At 40.9% G+C, this 22586-nt stretch overlaps 5 protein-coding genes across 5 annotated transcripts; 2 read left to right on the forward strand and 3 right to left on the reverse strand.

Moving 5' to 3' along the window:
• Nucleotides 1-6876: 6876 nt before the first annotated feature.
• On the forward strand, nucleotides 6877-8255 carry SARC_09126 (hypothetical protein). The gene has a single exon (XM_014296865.1). The coding sequence runs from the start codon at nucleotides 6977-6979 to the stop codon at nucleotides 8039-8041; it is 1065 nt and encodes a 354-aa protein (XP_014152340.1). The 5' UTR covers nucleotides 6877-6976; the 3' UTR covers nucleotides 8042-8255.
• Nucleotides 8256-8555: 300 nt separating this feature from the next.
• SARC_09127 (hypothetical protein) lies at nucleotides 8556-8996 on the reverse strand (the record flags this gene model as incomplete). Its single annotated transcript, XM_014296866.1, has 1 exon — nucleotides 8556-8996. The coding sequence occupies one exon, from the start codon at nucleotides 8994-8996 to the stop codon at nucleotides 8556-8558; it is 441 nt and encodes a 146-aa protein (XP_014152341.1).
• A 478-nt stretch (nucleotides 8997-9474) lies between these two features.
• On the reverse strand, nucleotides 9475-13407 carry SARC_09128 (3-deoxy-7-phosphoheptulonate synthase). Its single transcript, XM_014296867.1, has 6 exons — nucleotides 12673-13407; nucleotides 10824-10978; nucleotides 10398-10498; nucleotides 10186-10269; nucleotides 9950-10024; nucleotides 9475-9763 (listed from the first exon to the last, which is right to left on the reverse strand). The coding sequence occupies exons 1-6, from the start codon at nucleotides 13251-13253 to the stop codon at nucleotides 9632-9634; spliced, it is 1128 nt and encodes a 375-aa protein (XP_014152342.1). The 5' UTR covers nucleotides 13254-13407; the 3' UTR covers nucleotides 9475-9631.
• A 1402-nt stretch (nucleotides 13408-14809) lies between these two features.
• On the reverse strand, nucleotides 14810-18979 carry SARC_09129 (tubulin alpha chain). The gene is made up of 4 exons (XM_014296868.1): nucleotides 18833-18979; nucleotides 18059-18253; nucleotides 16406-17263; nucleotides 14810-16277 (listed from the first exon to the last, which is right to left on the reverse strand). The coding sequence occupies exons 1-4, from the start codon at nucleotides 18833-18835 to the stop codon at nucleotides 15975-15977; spliced, it is 1359 nt and encodes a 452-aa protein (XP_014152343.1). The 5' UTR covers nucleotides 18836-18979; the 3' UTR covers nucleotides 14810-15974.
• A 589-nt stretch (nucleotides 18980-19568) lies between these two features.
• Nucleotides 19569-22577, forward strand: SARC_09130 (hypothetical protein; the record flags this gene model as incomplete). Its single annotated transcript, XM_014296869.1, has 3 exons — nucleotides 19569-20604; nucleotides 21922-21976; nucleotides 22531-22577. Coding segments are annotated over exons 1-3 (1059 nt in total), but the record flags the coding sequence as incomplete, so codon positions are not given.
• Nucleotides 22578-22586: the final 9 nt, after the last annotated feature.

The following is a 22586-nucleotide window of genomic DNA, read 5'->3' on the forward strand; positions in this document are numbered from 1 at the left end:
GTATCTTCTTCAGTTGTTTCGTAACTCCTGGCTATTCTTTAAGCAGCGCTTTAAGTAGTTGAGTGCGAGCTTCAGGTTCTCTTAGAGCTTTGAGTCTTTGATCCATGGCCTTAGCTAGTTCCATGTTTTTACTATCTAATGCCGTCTCAATTGGCATGACCTCGACTGCATTCTTGTTGGATGCATGTGTTGTACGAGTCTTGAGCTTTTGTTCAAACTCCTTGGACTCGTCTAGTTTAGCTAAGAACTCAGTTGAGGGTTTCCACTTAGTTGTACCTGCAGGACCGATGCGACAAACGAAGTTAGCCCCCAGAGTCTCCATCATCTGACAAATTAATAAATATTCGCCAGTTTCGGTAAGACCTCCCACCCGAGTGCTCATATGTGTCGTACGAGCTAGAGCGCCTTGAATAGTAGTATCGTTCGCAAAGGACTTTGGAGCCAACAAAGTGAATTTAGAACACTTTGGAAATATTGGAAAAAGAACTTGTATTAAATTATTTTAAATACAAATAAAACCAATGTGTTATTTCATTTGATTTTGGTATTTTAGACTGACCGGAGGCCGTATTTCTACATAGCCTACCCAAATATAGGGGACAAAGACGAATCTCAGAAGGTACCTATACCGGAACCAGAATAGGAGGCAAGCTCAAATGGCAGACCCGAATCTACGTCCTAGACCACTGAGCCAACGTCCATGAGTAAGTTAGCTACTAAAAACGCTGATCTTAAAAATCACTTAGTCGCCCTTATGGAAGGCATGGCTGTTGAACATGTAGATCGAATGTATGGATCAGGACAGCAAGCACAGCACTTACGCGATCATGTTTCTCCGGCACTACTGAAGCCCTACAGAAGTGGACAGAACGTCGGCTGGCAATTACGCCCGAAAAGCGTAAGGACCTGAGCGCCAAACCTGTGGCAGTTGACCCAGATAGACTCAGCGTATCTATACCTTATGAGAAGCTACCACCAGAAGTCCAGGAACTTTATTCGCCTGTTCTTTCACCCGGCCATGAGTCACCTGTCCTTGAGGGTATTATAGACCCAAAGGCAGGTAGAAACACCCCGCCACCTTTACCCAACTGGGATGACAATCGTCGGAAACCAGTCCTAAAACAATCGTCGGAAACCAGGTCATCCAGACGCACGAATCACCCAAGATTATAATACCAACGACTATCCAAGGAATAGTGCACCGAAAGGCCTCAACCATGGACTTTATACGGGGTAATAAACACTCCCGTAAACGTGTTAACGATGTCGATTTTAATCGCTCCGATCGCACCGCCTTACACTAACCCGCAGAGAATTTTCACTCTGACGAGGTGACCGAACCGGTCGACGATTACACCATTAAAATGGAAATCGCCCATGATTCGCACCGTGCTGATGACGTATCATATTTTGCTAATATGATCGCGATCAAGCAGAAACGCATCGATTAGCTACTTCAGGCCCAACGTGGACAAGACCAACGGGATAACCAGAAGTACAAGGGACAGATCAGTCGACCTAAGTCGAACTGGGATACAATGCCAACAACAAGCAGGTCGAGTTTATAAACAACCACAACCTCGACACGCTGACCCGTACGCTTAATGCGTTTACGGTCATGCTGGAGATGAATGATATCGCCCCCCAGCAATGGGGTTCTGCTTTAATACAGTCATTTGACCCTACAGGAACAAGTTACTTGATCCTGCAACGACACCAGCATGAGCTAGACACTTGTCGTGACTGGCCAGCTGTGTGTTGGTTGGTTACGTCCTTATCAAGCAAGGTTGTGCGTAGTCCAGGACTGAGTCCAATATTAACTGAACCAGTTGAGAATACTCCTATTCAGAGTTGCATTCTGAAACTTGATGCTGACATTCAGATATAACAAAGGACAAGGCTCGGCGATGGTACGAGTTCCTGGCTATGCATGTTTTCTGTAAGAACATAGAGAACAACGACCGTAAATGTCTGTACACCGAGTTGCAACGTAAGTACGCAACTGAGGCTCGAGACAAGGGACATGAAACAAAGTTTTATCTATTCCGACTTACGTGGGAACAGTTTTATGATACTGTATCCACTCTTTTCCACGCACACCGAGTAACCTCGAAGAGAAAGGCGGTAAATAAGAAACCGAGCGAGCTCCCTCATCAAGGATATCTCTCACGCCAGACTCAGATGATAAGCCTCACCAAACGCGTCCTAACCAAACACGTTATCGCGACTCCACTCAATCAACGCGACCCAGTAAACGGGGACGCGCGGAGCCAAAGGACTAGGAACCTCTATACAAGGAGATTAAGAAATGTGCCGACGCACAGTGTGGGTATGACATGTACCAATTGACCCCTAACGGTTATTGTAACGGAAGACATACACCCACCTGTACACACTTTCTTACGAAGTGTGACAAGTGTGAGAAGACCAATGGCTATCACGCCACGTCTTGCGACAAGAAGCCCAACATTAACTTGGAATGAAATTACTACCAGGTACAATCGTTATAATGAAAATACAACGACTCCTTAGATGAGCGCGTAAAAATCCCTGTATATTGCAACGGAAATAAAAATCCTGGTTCAAAAATTTCGTGTATATCCGATCGTTTTGCATTAATGAAAGACATTAAAGGCGAACTCAAACTATTACCCTAATTTTCAGCAGATGATAAAACTTCTAAATGTGATACCATGGCCACAGATGTTAAAATCTCCCTGGCCGATGATAGAAATATCACGACTCAAGCTGTGATCGTTAAGATCTCACATAAGTATGATATTCTAGTCGGAATGAGCGATTTGCTCACATTAGGGATAACCGTAACAGGCTTACCCAACAACATAGATCCATTAAAGGATCAGTCAGACGATAATTGTCTAAAACCATATACACCACCATCGGACACAGTCAAGGAAGCGATAAAATAAAGGATCTTATATTAGCAAATAAGAATATTGAAATAACCGACTGGGCGAAATTCCGCTTTAACGACGGATACGTCAAGCTTGACTTAACCAAGGTAGACTTTACTAAGCTCAAATGTCGTTCAAAATACTATGTTTCTTGGAAACACGAAGCTGTAGTTAAAGTACAAGTCGAGAAATGGTTATCCGATTGGGTAATCGAAACCAATTACCAACAAGCGCCAGTTAACTTAGCATTATTGGCAGTTGATCGACACAACTCTGACGGAACACTTAAGAAGTCAGAGCACGTCTAGATATGGGCCTAATAAATAAGTTATTGCCGACTCATAGTTTACATCTCCCTCGTATAAACGAGTTACTGAGACGGATGAGGTGGAACATCAATTGCACTCTTCATCTTCAACATATGCAACGGCCCATTTTTTTATGACATGCAAATAATTTGTGTAATCGCATCTACACAATAGAACACGAGCCATGAGCGCTGCATCAGATAAGCCTTTATCCTGCAAATAACTCTGTCGGTCATCAGTTGTCACCATACACACCCTAAAGGAAGATAAACTATATTTCGATGCCTCTCCAATAAAATTATAGCAGACATCCCCACCGCCTTTGTCCACCGACAGATCGGGATCGTCTGATACAATAAAACTCGATACTTGGGCTTTAAAATGACCATCCGCCTCGTATGGCACAGAGCAGCCCAGTATTGGCATCTGAAAGTCTTACAAAAACTGATTCCTACTTTAGTTTGTTCTCCAGTTCTCATATAAGCACAAACTAAGATTTGATTCCTTCTTTTGAAGCTCCCAGGCCCTTTTTCTCTAGTTCTAGAATCTTCTCATAAGAGTTACGAGCTGTCTTGAGTCGTTCATCTCTTTCTTTATACTTGGCTGGAGGCATGTCTGCATCAAACACAAATATAGGAGTGCATCCCAAAATATTCGTACCGGTGTTCAAATAAAGGTTGAAAGTCTTGATTATCTCTAGTTTCAACGCATCACTCAAAACTCTCTTATCGTACTTATGGATTGCACTTGCGATCTAGGATATATTTGAAAAAGAACGGCGTGTGCAGCGATCGAGAGCGACGTGTAGTAGTGCTGATCCATCAGTATAATAGAGTTTGTTCTCGACGAGTGGCGCTAGTAAAGATATATGGGTGGGTACTGCCTTGTGTTTGGTTACTGATATACCGTCGATCTCCAAGAACACAAGGAGCACGGTTACACCTATCTTTTATAACTAGAACGTGTGTTATGAGTGAGGAAAGTAAGCTAGTATACGCCACTTTTGCACTTAAAATTGACGTGTTTTGTAGATTGTGTGATAAAAGCGATGGTTTAGAAAATTTCATTTGTCCCCAAAACGTGAGATGTGGTCTAAAAATCGAAATATTTATAGGTGTATTTGACCGAGATATTATTTTGAAATTCGCGTCATCACTTTTTTTAGTTAATACCGGAACCAAAAAATCCAGTCCCGCAAAGGGTATCTGGCTAGTATAATTTTAGAAGGCTATGACATTTTTCAAAGTTTTATTTTCAAACAAAAAAAATTATTTTAAAACAAAAAATGACATATTTAAAAAATACTTTTTTATTTACATCACGGGCCTGGTGATTCGATTGTAAATATTTGATTACATTTACATTGGATGTTTATATCGACTAGTCTTGTTGAGTAATATATGTCCCCAGATTCGTCCCGAGGTTTTATAGTATCGTATCGCGTGAGCAAAAGTGGTCCATTTTGTCAATAAAAAGTCTATTCTTCGAGTGCATAACCTAGAAATTTGGCAGCCTATTTTGACCCAGTTTTACGAGAAAAACAGTGAAAGTTTGTTGTACACACAGTGCAATTTGTATAGGGTTAAAATATGACGATATTTACGTATTTTAAATTTTTCAATCCCCGATCCCCCCCAGTCACAGACCCCGTGCCCAGAGTGGCAGAGAGTCAGCGAGGGAAATCAGGGCTCAGCGACTCAGCGTGGCAACGAGGGACACCGCAATATCTCATTCATGTATATTGTTTAAAAAAAATAAAATAAAACAAAGAACAAAAGCAAAATACAAATATTTATGTTTGTTGTTTTTATATAAATAGAACATATTTATTTAGCCTCCTAAATTGAACAAACAATAAAAAATGATCATAAACCTACAATTTTTTGTTTTTGTTTTAAAAAACAACATGAAAACAAAAAAATTGTTGTTTTGTTTTGTTTTATAAAAAATCATTTTTTTTATAGGTTGTTTTATAAAAAGAGTTTTTTTTATGGTATTTACCATAGCCTTCTAAATTATGTCTAAAGAAATAAATACATTTTTACATTCTGATTCAAGCCATAGCCTTCTGAAAATAGAACTTCAAGCACATACATTCTGTATTTATTCCATACGATTATTTATAAATATAGACGAAGTTATTGTACATGCAGTAAAATACATATCAATTTTGGGGTTTTTTATAAGCCTCTCCACACATGATGTGAGAGGCAAGAGCCCAGACTCCCCAGCAGAGTCACTGTCTCCCAGACTCCAACTCTAGACTCCAGAGGACCAGAGGCAGCGACACTGCGACAGCCGATAGGCGATAAGTATTATCAAAATGTTAGATATTGTAGCGCGGATACAACCCATTTGTTGCACTTATGTTAGGTACTTGTCGGTCTTAAGGGCTTGACATATGTTAGCAGTTAGACACATATATATAGGCGTCCTCTGTCTTAGCTATTGCTTCGGATTCGCCCATGGTTTTACAGTTGATACTATCGTGTCTAACATCCGTCGACCTCTCCTCTGAAACCGACAAAGAACTAATACAACAAGTGCAATAAATGGGCTAAAATCACGCTCATTGCATCTTAAAAGCAAAGTAAACGCGAAAAAGTTTAAGTATGAGACTGGTAGGAAACTGGGCCTGAGGTGGTTAATAGTTTTATTATCACCAGTGTCGTATAAAGATATTCCTATGTAGTATAGTAGATAGTCCTACTACTAGTACTGTGTAATGTGTATTGACTGTAGTAAGTAGTGTGGCACCATTGAGTCCTCGTGTATGTACCGTCACTCCGTCAGTCTGTCGCACAGAGAGAGAGAAGCTAGCTGAGTACTGAGTAGGCTCCTTAATTCTCGCTATGGACGATTACTCTTCTAAATAAACTTGAATTGTGCGGATTTATTGGTGCAAAGGAAGAATGGTCTCTTGCTGCTTGACCAATCTAAGATCAGCATATACTTTCATTCATCCTTTTTACAACAAAAGTCAAAAAGTCAAAAGTATGTAGGAATTTTTTTAAAAAGTATTGTCACATACATATTTAAGATATTTTTTTTGTATCAGTACAATGTATTTACATATGTAGTAAATAAATATTTTAAAATATGTACTTTGTGTTCGTTTTGTCCTCCGGACTCGGAGTCCCGGACCCCGACCTCTGAGTTTATATTAGATAATTTTTTAACCTGGGCTGCTGGCGGTTGGGAAATTAAAAATGGAAAGATGGCTCTGAAATGAGTCTGAATTCTGAAACAGTGAAGTTTGTTATATAGCCTTCTAAATAAATTGAAACAAGTTTGTTGTTGTTGTTGTTTTTGATGTTTTTTCTATACAAAAACAATAAAAATAAATAAAAAACATCCACATTTTAAAAAATTTCACCAGTCACAATTATTGTTTGTTATATTTTACTTCATTTGTTGACAGAAAGCGATGCTTTCTTTATGTTTAGTTTTAAAAATAAAATACATAAAATACATAATAAATAAGTATTTACGATAGTCAATGACTGGTCATTGATCAACGACCTCGAAAGCCGTCAGAATTTGTTTTTAAAAAACAATACAAAAAAATCCAGCAAGCGCACAACTGTGTTCAATAATAAATAAATACGAACACGCCGGAAAACCATTGCCACACACGCACTCAGTGTGTTCGATAACTTTAGTAATACTGTAATATAAGTTCAAGCAACAGTATTGAAGTCTACTTGGATAACTGAGAGAGCAGACGCTATAGAAAAGAAATCAATAACTGCGATGATAATTCCTTTTCTCGCTTCCATACTGGCTGCGCCTTTTTGTGTGACAGCCACACATAGTCTTGCAGATGTACATATCAGTAGTCCTGAGGCCCCGCTTGGCCATGTGAGTGGTATATATATACCGAGCACGCCCCAAAATAGTGTGCGAAATGAGCGATTAATTGCTGGTACATTCACCAACGATTGTGAGATTGAACTCTCCTCTAAAGATTTGAATTCGACCTGGGTGCTCTTTGTCGAATATAGTGACAATTGTTCAATAGAAAAAGCCCTGAGCACCGAAGCGGCGGGATTTATATTCATCAGTTCCCTTACTGCATCCGAAGGCAATATTTATGGATCAGCAGTGCCGAGTGTGTTGATTAGTAGCTCATCGGGAAAGGAGCTGTCAGAAGCCATCAACAGGACTGCACAACCATTGTTCGCGACCTTCTTAGAATTCAGCAAGCCCCTGAAAATAATGACTCCGTCGCACGTTTCTAAAACTTTATTTGATATAGGTATAGTACTAGGTGTTGTATTGTTTCTAAGTGTCTTGCTGGCGTTGACTATTTGGACCCGCAAAAAGAGGCGGAATGCCATTGTGGCAGCCGTTGTTGACAGCGAGAAAAGACAAGAGAGAAAAACAGCAGACGCTCTGAAAGCTTTACCAATCATCGAGTACAAGTATAAACCTCAAAAAGATCAAATGATAGCGAGAAGGACGTCACCACCCTATAAACAGATCCCAGGTAAAGTGTATGTTCATCCAAGACAGTCCACATGCATAGACGTGGATAGTACTGTTCCGAAAGATAAGATCGAAGAAGAAGAAGCGGACTGTTGTGCCATTTGTTACGATGATTTCGCAAACGGGGACACTCAGCGGCAACTACCATGTGATCACAGTCGTATGTTTCATCTAGGCTGTGTTGACAAATGGTTGCTGTTGAATCGAAAGTGCCCAATATGTAAGATGAACTTTATGTATCCAAGTGGGGTTGGAAGATATAAGAAGGCGACAAACACGGATGGCACTGAAATCGATATTGAATCAGGTATCCAAACTTCACTAAGGTAGTGTAAAACATCTGGTCGAAAGATTGACAATAGGCATCACACGTTTCACTACTGCAGTGCAGTATATGTAATATTACGATGTTTCAAGATAGAACGTCTAAGATCATTGTACTGACGGATACGGGTTTGCAGAGTATCCTAGTACTAAGGCACATGATAGTCACGCTAAAGAAACTCTTTATAGTAGATAATAAACGCATCGTTGAATATTGAGGGTGCTAATAAAACCCTGTGAATTCTTCCGGGCTGGCTTCAAAACTTTGCACAAGAGCACCTGTGATTTGCACAGGTTTATATCTCACAATACAGTCACGTTATACATAGTTTGGCCAAGTTTGCCAAACTCCTGCGTATACGTATCCTTTTGAAACAATAGCTTTCGCCAGACTACTTTCGGTCAAGTATTTATTATTATTTTTTTCTCGGCTGTACACAATCCTTTAAAATCTATATTTTGTGTTTAAATTGCTCAGCTGTCTATATTTATTGGTAAATCGACATAATCAAAGTTCATCTCAGACTATTCTCACTTTTGGACGCAAGCTGCCTTGTGGCAGGGAGTTTTGTAATCGAAATATAGGTAGTGGTTTCGACAGCCTCTGTAGAAGTTTGGCCTCATCCTTATCTTTCTCTTCCCAATCAAGAGTACTGATAGGTTTTCCAAAGTCGTGCAGAATTTCGGCCAGACAGCTATATCCGAAATCCTGCTCGATGGACTCGAACTCAGAATCGTCAGAGGACTCGGTGCAACTCTCGCTGTCTGATTCGCCCCACACCAAGTCATCGAGCGGGTCAAGATCAAGGCTTTCCTCTTCCGTGTCCGGCTGTCTGGTATTTAGGACCCCTTGTTCGCTAGCTCTCGGCGGTGTACCTAGACGTACAGGATTATGTAGCTCCTCGTCTACACTTTGACTTTTCAATTTACTCACAATATAGGACTCTGCAGGGGACTTCATTATATTTTTCCCTTTTCTCCCTCGATTCTGCTGTATTATTGCATTTTTGAGAGTTGAAGCGTAACTTGCGGGTGTGAGTCGCGTCATTAGTGTAGCCTCTGGGCGACTACTACTTTCTATAAGACTTTGCGTGGGTAGAGTGAGTAGCGATTCTCTCTTTATATTATTACAAAATGATGGAAACAGAAATAATGTATTCGATTGTATAATTCGCATTGTTATTATATGATCAGATTCTCTAGAGCCTACGCTGTATACACCAGATTTTGCTGTGAGAAGAGTTTATATATATATTTATATACGCTTCATCGCAATCAACCTGCCAAATCCTTTGGAAATACCTCTAAATTTGAGTAGACTCCAATTTTTGGCGTGCCCGTCTCTAAAGTCCAAAAGTTGAAAATGCAGCGATTTGTCTTGTAAAAAAATAAATAAATACTGTTCCGCTTCACGAAAATTATAAACAAATTTTTTTTAGGTTCAAAATGAAAAATTGTTTATAATTTACATATTTTTTATAGAGTTGATGGTACCAAGATATTTAAATTCCGGTTGACTAATGGAAATAAAGATCTTTTGACTTTTTGAACCAAATGTCTTGTCCAGTTGTCACCCCCCGGGTTTTCGCTCAAACTCTATAGCAATCGACGGCCTCGTACACCCTCTGCCAGTGCTTCCAGCATGGGTATGGTTTGATCTAAACTCACGCAGGCATCCGTTATACTTTTACCGTACACCAATCCACTGGGTCCTTCTGCAGGAATTTTCTGTTGACACGCGAGAGGCGCACGGGACGTAAGTGGTGGAAAGCAAATAAGCGTGAGACCAAAAATGAACCTATCAACTGATTCAAGTACCCTTAATATATACAACTTTGAAGCTGGATTATGAAAGAAAGACCTAGCTAAAAGGAAAAATCTAGCTTGTGTATACACACCATTTATTACACTTACCTGATTGCCCTCGACGAGATTGGATTCGATCATTACGCCGAAGATATCGCGATTACCTGCTGTTAATTGAACGGCCTACGTATGATATTGACAAAATACACAAGCCTTAGATAGATGTCATGAAAAAGAAAACTATCATCATACGAGTCAAATACTGAACTGGCCAAGGGATTACAAGGTGCTGGATGGTCTCACTCGGCGCGACAACTTTTTTGTAAAACAACGGCGAGACTTACAACGCTCTCTGCGACCGTTGGTTGATTGGTATGGATCTTTAGACTGTTACCATGTGAGCAGTCAATCATCAGCTTCGTAGTGATCTGGGTAAAAAGCGAACGTAAACAGTTAGCGTTAGGGCCTGAAATGAACCACAAGCATTCCTCTGTGATTTGAGACATCGAATGAACTTAAGTACACTATCAAATACGAAAAGTTCCTTGGTCGATACCTTGTTCTTCGCCAACTCTGCAACAGCACTCGCGATGTGCGTTTCACTGTAGTTAGGACCAGTGGTACCACCTCGCAGAATCATATGGCAATTCTTATTGCCTAGAGGTACAGAATACAATCGGTTAACAATCATAGGAATGTTATAATCCCCAACATGCGTATTTTGGCTGCGATATGGATCGGATCGGATGATTTTCGTACACCGATATACAAAAACCAGAAGAAAACATACTTAAAACTCACACTGATACCAGCACATCTTTAATCACGCTTGATGGCGCTGTTGGCCTGTTTATGCTATATACCAGCAACATCAACTACGCACGATTGTTCGCAACATAAAGAAATGAGTAAGTATGAATAAAACAATCTGAGCACATCAAATTGAGTGACGACACAGAACACAATAAGCAGGCGGACTCACCGGTGGTTCGGACAATAGCTGCAAGCCCTTGTTTAGTAACTGATAAGAAGTTATGGGGCTGGGTAGCGGATCCAATGGCTTGTGTAGCGATAAGCGTATTGCCCTCAGTCCCATTTTTGAAGCCGACCGGGCAACTCAGTCCGGAAGCAAGCTCTCTGTGGAAACATCCGACAAGATCGCATCGAGTATAACGGCGTTAGGTTGTATGTGTACCAATCAGCTGTGTTGCCATCTGATATCATGGCAGGTTTGACTAGGACACACCCTTTATGCTTGTGCTCTGTACAAAGTGCCAATGTGATATTGCCGCAAGACATATGAACTTCCAATCCTAATACACTACCTGGACTGGAACACGGGCATATATTGTGAGGATGATATCAGATGCTTAGTGTTCCAGCCAACCTCATCACCATATGAATTCGTATGGAACGTCGAGTCGAATTTTAGTTAAAATCGATATTAACCCACAAAAAAAATACCTGTATGAATACTCGACGATACGAAACTGAACAAGTGACAACGATTACTAACATTGAATTGTGTATTCAAGAACAATAGAACAAAACGATCATACGGAGGTTGTGATGGAAGTATCGAGAATCAAAGACAATTCGATGCAAGCACGAAAGGTAAATAAAACTTACACATACCCACATTTCATTCATGGCTGTACACTTCAGGTTGGCAATCAAAATGATACAACCGTTGTAAGTAAACAATTCTAATGAAATATGTAGAAAAACTACAACTAGTTCAAAACTCTATATGATAGAGCTTCCACACAAATACATGGTACACGGGATGTGATACCTTACTGACAAGCATCGTAATTGCTATACAAATGCACACACGCATATATATATATATATATTATACAATTCTTGGCTACATGTGTTATATATATACATATATACACACATACATATTTATAAATATAGTACAAGGATAAATATATACTTTTGTATGTAACTATAAAACTATACATACATACATATATATATATATATATAATATATATTCATGTATTAAAATTTATACACTTTTGTGTAGGCATACATACCACGATCGATTCAATTGTTTTCTAGCTCTATGTTACAAAAAAAATACATAGAATTACTCGCACTCATAATGTTGTAAACATATATACATACATACTTTGATGCAGACACGAGTATATATATATTACACACAAACACCCACATTTATATATATATATATAGGAATAAAACACACACACAGGTATATATAATATATGTAGATGCATATATGGTTAGATACACACACACACGCACACAGGTATATATAATATATGTAGATGCATATATGGTTAGATACACACACACACGCACACAGGTATATAAATATATGTAGATGCATATATGGTTAGATACACACACACACGCACACAGGTATATATAATATATGTAGATGCATATATGGTTAGATACACACACACACGCACACAGGCATATATAAATATATATAAATTAATATATACATATATATATATAATAAATATGATATATATATATATAAATAAATATAAAGTAATACTGAAGTATATACACACTTCCAGGTGCACGTATGGAAAAGAAAAGTATGTAAAAAACCAACCAATAATGTTTGGGATAGTCCCAAGCCTGGGCGCTAATGAAATACGTTTGTTCGAAGAGACGTAGTGAAACACTAAATTATGACACAGTATCCGTACTTTTCTTTACGTGAATGATATTTAGACTATAAAAAACTGGAGATAATCAACTAAACGATTTTATACGCAGAGCAACATTCGCAGTCAAATAGCTCCCAATTGATATTAAGTATAAAATTAAAACCACACTCTTACCTGTGTATTTGAGATTCAGTCGTTCGGGCGCCAATCGCACCCCAGGCCACTAGATCCCCGAAGAACTGTGGGGTTATGGTATCCAAGAACTCAACCGCACAAGGCAAGCCCTTTTCGTTCAAGTCCTGCAGCAGCTGTCTTGCCGTGCGGAGACCCTTGTTGATCTTGAAAGTGCCATCTAGATTAGGGTCATTAATCATTCCTTTCCAGCCAACAGTGGTACGAGGCTTCTCGAAGTACACGCGCATGATGATAACCAGTTCCTTGGCGTACTTCTCCTTCATACCACTCAGCCAGTCTGCGTATTCAAGCGCGGCTTTCACATCGTGCACAGAACACGGTCCGACAATCGCCACTACGCGATCATCCTCGTTGTCGAGAACAGCTGCAATTTCGCGACGTGCCTGTTTTACTGTGAGCAATGCTGCGTTGCTGATAGGGATCTCTTCCATCAGTATTTGGGGAGGTATTAGAGGATCAATGCGGTCGATGTGTACATCATCGGCCTCGTTTAGCGTTAATTTGACGTGTTTAACAGAGATGCCCTCTTCGGTGCTTAGCTTTCGCGTTTGGGACGTCATGATTATAGTAGGTCACACTGGAGACTTAGAACAACGAAATAATGTGCACTAGAATATACTCCCCTCTAGAAATGGCGTTGTGTTCACCAGTCCCGTACTTTCTATATCCGACTTGTATTGAAGTTGTTCAGTACAAATAAATAAATACCAAAGCTTCTTCACCTGGCCGGGCACCTCAAAATACGCCCACTTTTGTGTTTTTTAGAATCAGTCTATGTAAATACTCTATTTACGGTTCACATTACCCAAATTCAGGAATTTTAAGTGCGTGTGTCATCACATGACACCTGCTGTCAGGCCGTTTACCCACAGCCAATCAAAATGGCCTTGAGAGCTTTTTATTTTTGGTTTTTATGACTTTCAGTCCTGCACTGAGTGCACTCATACACTGACTCTGATGAGTGCACTCCCCTGTGAGTAGAAGCCAGCCGCCAGCGCCAGGTGGTGCCCGAGTGCCCGAGTGCCCGCCCGGGCGGCGTGTGGGGCCGTGTGTCAGTGTGGAGTGTGGACTCAGGACTGTGGAGTGTGGTGGGACTGTTGTCTGTACTCCGTACACTGTACAAGTATGTACATATGATACATAGCCCCCTGAGAGCCGAGGCCTCTCTCTGAGGGAGTAGAGTAGTCGAGTAGAGTAGTAGGCCTGGGCAGGGGCCAGGGGGTCAGGGCCCTCACTCACCTCAGGCCTCAGGGGGGCACGGGATACTGTGGGTCATGGGTATTACTATTATAGGCTACATAGTTACATATTAGCATGGGTTCCAATTTCCAAACTTCCAAGTTCCAAGTTCCAGACCAGTCTTTTTGCTTTCTCTATTTATTTACTCTAAATAGCTGTCAGCCTATCGACAAAGTGTGGACTGTGGATTGTGGGCTATGAACACTGAACTGAGTGAGAACTCTGATGACAGTGTTGAAAATTATGAAATACAGAACACACAACTTCACGTCTCACCGAGTGGATATAAATAAATACAACATGAGAACAAGACTTCGTTGTGATTATGACCAAAGAAGTGTTGGATGAACACACTGCGAGAGATAATAGCGAGAACACGATTATATAGTAGATAGCACCGCCTTATCTCATAACGTGTTTGCCTTGATTTGATAGTAGTGCTAAACTATGTGTGTTCGCACCAAATACTACTATTATTAAAGCACGTAAATACTATGTACTATCTATTGACACGTTCGTTATATGATCGTTACAAAATATTTTCTTCTGTTGCATTGTAATTGCTCACACATCTCGGGATTAAAGTATCGAATACCTCAGGCTTTCCCATATATTATGTTCGTCTTAAAATCAGTTAACACGAGAAAAATATTAATATAATCATGTATCTATCTTAGCTACGGCCTCTCTAGTACCCACTGTTGCCCGCGGCAGGCATATCTTCGATGTTAATGTCCATGGAGATCTCCTTGTAGTCATCACATTTTCTAGAGCCGCAAGATTCTTACAATTACCATGGTATGGGTTGTACAAACACCACATATCCTTCCTGTTCAAGGATACAATACACAAGGTATATGTATTAAAATACAAAGCTGCTTCATTTATTTACACATGTATTTATTCTCCCGAGCGTTGCTCTAGTGCTCGCTAAAATCCGCGGCAGGCGTCTCCTCGTCAAGTTTAGTGTCCGTTGAGACCTCCTCGTAGTTCTTTTCAAGACCCTCACGAGCTTCACTGAACTAACCTTTCTCCATACCCTCTCCGACTTATATATATATATATATATATATGTAGTGAAATCCCCGTAGTAGGAGTGGTTAACCAACTTGTTACAACGGGGATATCCCAATATATATATAGATATATACATACACACACACATATATATATATACATACATATATATTTATATATATATACATACACTTGTTTTGTCACGGCTTTTTTCCATGGCCCTCTTGGGGCTTGGGCTGACACTCTTTAGTCTCTGCGGCTCTCTCTGAGACTCTGTCTCCCATCTCGTAAACAAGCTTTCTCTCCCCAGAGGCCCCCGAAGCAGGCAATCGCAAAAATTCCACGGAGACTCAATCCAGTGGGCAATGTTTGTTTCGCATCGATTTGCCAGGAGTTCAGAATATATATATATTTCATCCAACTTTTTCCAAGTCCTCCTACACTAATCAAAGATTATGGAGAAAATCCTAAGAAAGAACTCCAACGTTTAAAGCTATTATTCCTCTTGAATTCTCAGAACCCCTCAAATCTGCCTGAACGGAGTTCAGTTGATCAAAGATTATTTTCCAATGAAGGCTGATCATATTTTTGTTCTCGGGAAATGTTTGCACATTGCTGTTGCTCCATGCTGGTACATCAAAACAACATCTCTAAATATTGACCTATTGAACAGATCTGTACTTGAATAATGCAGCAATTAATTAATCCGCGAAAGTGTGTTCGGGCCATCTCGAAGTGCAATTCGCACAAACATTCCAGTTGTAGACTATCTGTGCTGAACATTCTGAGTCCATCGAGTCATATTCAGTTGTTTAATTCTCTGCGCCCATTTGACAATCGTTAGCGAACTGAATTTTATACTAACACACCTGAGTAGGCACCCTGGCATGCCTTTGATCCTGTTATCGGTATCATCGAATTGACAAAGTCCCCGCTATAAACATCACAAGCGACAAGCAATATTCTTGATACGATACTACACAGATACTGTAAATTTCTTAGTAAACAGTCACAGCAGTATAAATCTAGTACTCCTTCTCGTCGGTCTGCATCTCCTCGTCAATGTTGGAGTCTGTTGCCACCTCCTCGTAATCTTTTTCAAGCGCCGCAAGATCCTCACGAGCTTCACTGAACTCTCCTTCTTCCATACCCTCACCAACGTAGTGATGCACAAACGCACGCTTGGCGTACATGAGATCAAACTTGTGGTTGAGACGTGACCAGGCCTCCACAATAGCGGTGGTGTTGGAAAGCATGCACACGGCACGGGACACCTTGGCCAGATCTCCGCCGGGGATTGTGGTGGGTGCCTTGAAGTTGCAACCGATCTATTATGAGGATAAAAATAGTACGAAATTGAGCAAAAATGGAATGAAGTATTATACACAAGAGGAAACTTTTAAGTATAGTTAAAAATAGCAAAGACTTGGAATATATACTGTGCATATGTACATACCTTGAATCCAGTCGGACACCAATCAACGAATTGAATATTACGTTTGGTCTTGATAGAGGCGATGGTGACGTTGACATCCTTAGGAACGATATCACCACGGTACAATAGACAACAAGACATGTACTTGCCACGTCGCGGGTCACATTTAACCATCTGATTCTCTGGCTCAAAGCAGGAATTGGTGATATCTGTCACAGACAGAGACTCGTGGTTAGCCCTCTCCGCACTGATAATGGGTGCGTATGTCACCAGGGGGAAATGTATACGAGGGTAGGGTACCAAGTTGGTCTGGAACTCGTTGAAATCCACGTTGAGAGCTCCCTGGAAACGCAGCGAAGCGGTGATACTACTCACAATCTGGGCCACAAGTCTGTTCAGGTTCTGGTATGTGGGCTGCTGGATGTTGAGGTTGCGTCGGCAGATGTCGAAGATAGCCTCGTTATCAACCATGAAAGCACAGTCACTGTGTTCCAGTGTGGTGTGCGTGGTCAGCACGGAGTTATACGGCTCTACAACAGCCGTTGCAAGCTGAGGAGACGGGTATACCGCAAACTCCAGCTTGGACTTCTTGCCGTAATCGATTGACAAGCGTTCCATTAGCAGGGATGTGAATCCAGATCCGGTTCCTCCACCGAAAGAGTGGAATACAAGGAATCCCTGCAGACCAGAGCAACTGTCTGCCAGGCGACGGATGCGATCAAGCACGTTATCGACAATCTCTTTGCCCACAGTGTAGTGACCACGTGCGTAGTTGTTGGCGGCATCCTCCTTGCCACTGATGAGTTGTTCAGGGTGGTACATCTCTCTGTACTCTCCAGTGCGGATGCTGTTGATCACGGTTGGTTCCAGATCAACGAACTACGAGATGAAACAGAGGATGAGTGTGGGATCAATACCAGTGTGTATGTTTTCCGTCCATATTGTGACATCCTTTTTATCGTATTCCAGCTAGCAACTCGTGACGTACGATGTGCTATGGTAAATGTACTATTGCTAATCAACTGTTTTCAACCGAACGCTCAGAATCAATGTGTCACTGGCGACACTTCTACCACTGAATACATGTTTTAGGATGAAGTATTACACTAGGTAAATTGTTGAGATATGAACCCAATTAGGTACCCTATACCGTAAATTTGTGAACAGAAAAACAAAAATGTCCACGACCAACTGATAACCACTAATCGGAGTAGAAATAACATATTATGATGGCTGTGCCGCTGTAAGATTTCATATTACGCACGTACGTTATATGTACAGGACACCTTTTGCACATATACCTATATCTAGTCGTATACTTGTTTGTGCGCTATTAGGCGCCATTTTGCAGCAGTCTCAAATTACAAACATATTGTTATCGAAACATAAGTATAAGGTATCTGCTTGAATACGAAAACAGAGCTGGAATAAGGTGAATATAAACCAACATTGTTCATACATGTTTCGAAATTTGTAGGACCCCAACAACTATCAAAACATGAATTAATAATAATGATTTCCCGCAGAAATATGGAGAATAACGATCACAATGGCAAGCAAACTAACATCTACACCATCACTTTACACATTGTACCTATATATGGAAATATACGGACATAATGCCATGTCATTACCAGCACATATAGATTGAAGCCACATAAAATGCCACCATACCACAGCGCGAGGAACCAGCTTTCCGCTGGACGTCTCACTGAAGAAAGTTGAGTACGAATCCTCCACTTCCTCAGTGCGATTCTCGGCAGTCAGGCGACCAGTCTTGTCGATGCCGTGCTCAAGACTATACAGCTCCCAGCACGCGTTACCAATTTGGCAACCGGCTTGACCGATGTGGATTGAAATGCACTCTCTCTTTATAAGCAAGGATGCGATTAAGAGAGAGAGAGAGAGAGAGATAAGGAGGGGGGGGAGGGTTAAAAAAATTTAATGTGCGTTTCCTGTATTGATATCCACTGTATTGGCAAGCGCACGAGCTATTATAAATATTTATCGTGCTCTGAGGGTTGAAATGTAGTATCTTGTATATGTAAGCGTTACTCTGAGGGGAGAAAGTAGGAAAACATACTATATAGGCATTTTGTGTGCTGTGGAAGCGTATGCACTTCCTCTGGATAGGCAAGTGCAAGAGAAAAGTGTCCTCATCGGTAAACGATGTGTGATGATTGTAGGTACTGGTTGTGGTGGGTGTGTGACAACATCCAAGCCCCATGGGCGCTTAACCACACTATTGGATCATGTGTGAATATTTAGCTGAACACTTGTTTACTTCAGCGGGCGGTATGTACGGTCAAAATTGATAGCTATATACTAATTCGGGCACACAGGCCGTCTAAAATTGTAAAGCGTACTGGTTGCAGATCATAGACAACAGTAATCCAATTCCTTGGCATAGCCTCTTTCTGTATATACATATCTCAAACATTCACTTACCATGATAAAAGGCGTGGATGCTTCGAATACGAAAGCAGAGTGGTAAGGTAATTAAATGGTCGTTTGTCTAAGAAACAACTGATAGGCTTCCGCAAATCTTCGGACTATTTATATCGCCTCTCTAATTTGAATCAGGAAATTCAAGTTCAGACGGTATCGAAGCAAATACGACCATAAGGCATAATACCATGACGCGCTGCAATTCATCGCACAACAATGATTTTTTTTTGCATGCGCTTTGTTGACTGTTCACTGTAAATAGAGTGTATTCTTTAGACTGTGAAGTTTTTGGAGCGACCAAGATTTGCATTTATTTTTGGGGTCCCAATTTCCGCCAGTAGCATTCGGTTATGGGTTTACGCGGGAAATGGGTTCGGGCGATTTGCATTAGAGAATATAGTAGGTATATCGAACAATCTGAAAACCCAAAACCCTGAAATTTGCGCGGGCAAATCCTGATGTTTAATAAAGTAAAATAAAGCAGCAGTATGTATTCTCTGTCTATTTGCATACAAAGTAGTATGCATGTGTATGCATATATAGTATCATATAGAGTACACACCTGACCACGGTATGTACCCTATAGTATTTAGCAAGTATGGGTAGGAACAAGTCGCATTCAAGCCTAAGGGACAGCATATATAGTGTGCTAAAGTGAATATATAACATGCGTTTACGTAGGTAATCAATTCTATACAGCCCTTGACTGACCTGGTATTTTCTCCAGGTTGGTTGAGAAGTGTACATTAGCGACGTTCTCTACAGGATAGTGAAGTATAAAGAACCGAATTGTAACAACCTTGGTTTCAGTTATCATGACCTGGTCGAGTACACGAGGGGTACTAGCGGACCTTATCAAAGATGTAACCTGCAAGATCTGCGGCGAACTCGAGCGTAATTCACACACCCACCCCGGATGCGACCATCACTTCTGCCACGATTGCATCAATCGGTACATGCGCATTCACTACGAATGTCCCGAGTGCAATCAGCCGTCATTCCACGGTTGTGCAGATCCAAATGAACCTGTGAATGATATTGTATCCACAATAAGTACCTTCCGGGCGTTGATAGATCATACATATACAAGTCGCGAATCATTGCCATCGTTGTCGAAAGCTACTGAAAACAACAATGCGAAGTATACAAGACGTACGACACAAGGCAATGTATTCAAATCACCATCTAAAGTCCTAGGTGCTATGCAAATTAGAGAGGAACCTGGATCTCCGGTAGTCTTTGCCTCTAGCACAACTCAGCGCCCACGAAGTAATTCAGAGCTCAAAAGTGCAGCTCAGTTAAACCAGGCAGGCAGGCAGGCAGCCCCAGGATCGAGTTTACTGATCGACACGTCTGTACCCACACACACAGACGGAGATAGAGATACACATATACAAGTCGATGAAAATGCATATGTGAAGCCATGTGATATCCCCAAAACAGTACGATACGCAGATGCGGGTGGTGAAGAAATAAATAGAGGCCACGATTTGAATAAGGTTTCAAAGATTACGGACGAGAGTAAACCGCAAATAATCATAAATCATGAACAAGACACTTCAAGGGAAGGTGATAGCAAGGACGAACTTGGGAAGGGTATATCAGAGAACGCGCAAAAAACTATTGATAGGGTCACGACACTCGATAGCACGGGGCAAGTAGTAGCAAGACCACAAAGTGACATCATGAACGAAATAGGCCCAGCTAATACTGGGAAACGAAAGGCAGATGAAATGGCGAATGACGCACAGAGGAGACACTCCTACTCAGTGGTATGCTATCGCAATGTGGTGTGTGTCTTTTGATACCAATTCAGTGTCAAGTGTTCGCAGTATAGGCTGAGTGCACAAGCTCCTGTTCAGTGGTATGCTAATGAAGCGTCGTGTATGCCGTGAAACACTGATAGAGTATAGGGTATTTGCGGTATTGTATTACTGTTTGTTTTAAGTTGGTAGTGTGCGTTTTATCTCACTAGTCTAGTCACAATCAATCGTGGAATCGTATAATGTAGTGAGTCCTGTTCAGTGGTATACCATTATAGCGCGGAGTATGTCTTGTGATACCACTAGTGTGTATTTGCGGTATTGTGTGTGTTGTACTGACTTCTATTCAGTGGTATGTCATTATAGCGTAAAGGGCGTCTTTGTCTTTTGATACCACTACAGTGTGTATTTGCAGTATTGTGTGTGTTGTACTGACTTCTATTCAGTGGTATGTCATTACAGCGTAAAGTGTGTCTTTTGATACCACTACAGTGTGTATTGCGGTATTGGGTGTCTTGTACTGACTTCTATTCAGTGGTATGTCATTACAGCGTAAAGTGTGTCGTTTGATACCACTACAGTGTGTACTGGCGGTATTGTGTGTTGTACTGACTTCTATTCAGTGGTATATCATTACAGCGTAAAGTGTGTCTTTTGATACCACTACTGTGTGAATTTGCGGTATGGTGTATGTTTTACTGGCTCCTGTCCAGTGGCATACCATTATAGCGGGGAGTGTGTCGTTTGATACCACTACAGTGTGTATTTGCGGTATGATGTATGTTTTACTGGCTCCTGTCCAGTGGTATGGCATTGTAGCTTCGTGTGTGTCTTATAGGCACTGTCGGGTGTGTCATATGTGTTATCGTATGTATGCTCGTGATCCTCATTCAGTGACAAGCTGTTGTAGTGTGGTGTGTGCCTTAGTGTTTTTTGGTGCAGTTGGATAGGCTCACATTGCCACGGAAAAGTAACTCCACCCGATGTATAGCCACTATCGTTATAAGCCTGCCATATTGACAACTTTAACAGCAGGCAATGCAAGCAAGGGAGCATCTGACAGAGTGTAATGTACCATAGCCTACTTATTTAAATGTTTTTTATCTCGTCAATAATTTATATCTCAGCAAAATACCATACCTATCTCATTAAGAATCCAACACACATACTAAAAACTATATCGGTAATTTGTTTTGTATGTATATTTGAGTTGCATTCACATTTTAATTTCACGACTACTCATTTACTGCGAGCATTCTCACAGGTAGAGTGCGCGATGAAATATACAATCATCCGCTAATCATGAACTATTCCATCCCATAACAGACTGATCATGTTCCGGAAGCACAGCAAATGGTCGCCCAACGGCGGCTAAAAAGAAGTAAGTGTGCATGCTGTCATGTACGTTGTGTTCTTAAACACATTCTCATGTGCGTGATGTTGTGTGAGAAGAAGTAAGTGTGTATGCTGTCATGTACGTTGTGTTCTTAAACACATTTTCATGTGTGTGATGTTGTGTGAGCATAAGTTAGTGTGCATGCTGTCGTGTACGTTGTGTTCTTAAACACATTCTCATGTCGGTGATGTTCAATGAGTTAAGATGGGTGTACATGGTATCTTATTTGTTTTGTTATCATGACGTTCTCATGCCGGCGATGCTCTCAATTTACCAACCATACGGTATTTATAGTAGCTATGTTGCGGTATTCAAAGTGGCCCTTATATTATCTGCAGTTGGTTGTGGTGCTCTCTCCTAAGCACAATCGTTCGGCCATCCACTTCCGTAAGCATGTGTGTTGCTGATGTCACAGACTTTGTTTGATTATTGGACACCCTATTTACAATTTCAGGTTTTGAGTGTGAATCTCGATTTATTGCCAAATTTCCACTGCCAATCGTGATTCACTTCCCAAATTTCATTTGCTATGGCTCTAGGTCGGGAGTCATATCCGCCTGGTAGGAAAAAACTCTCGTCACATGAGGTGAGTATC

Source organism: Sphaeroforma arctica, assembly GCF_001186125.1.
Source record: "Sphaeroforma arctica JP610 unplaced genomic scaffold supercont1.892, whole genome shotgun sequence".
NCBI lineage: Eukaryota > Ichthyosporea > Ichthyophonida > Sphaeroforma > Sphaeroforma arctica.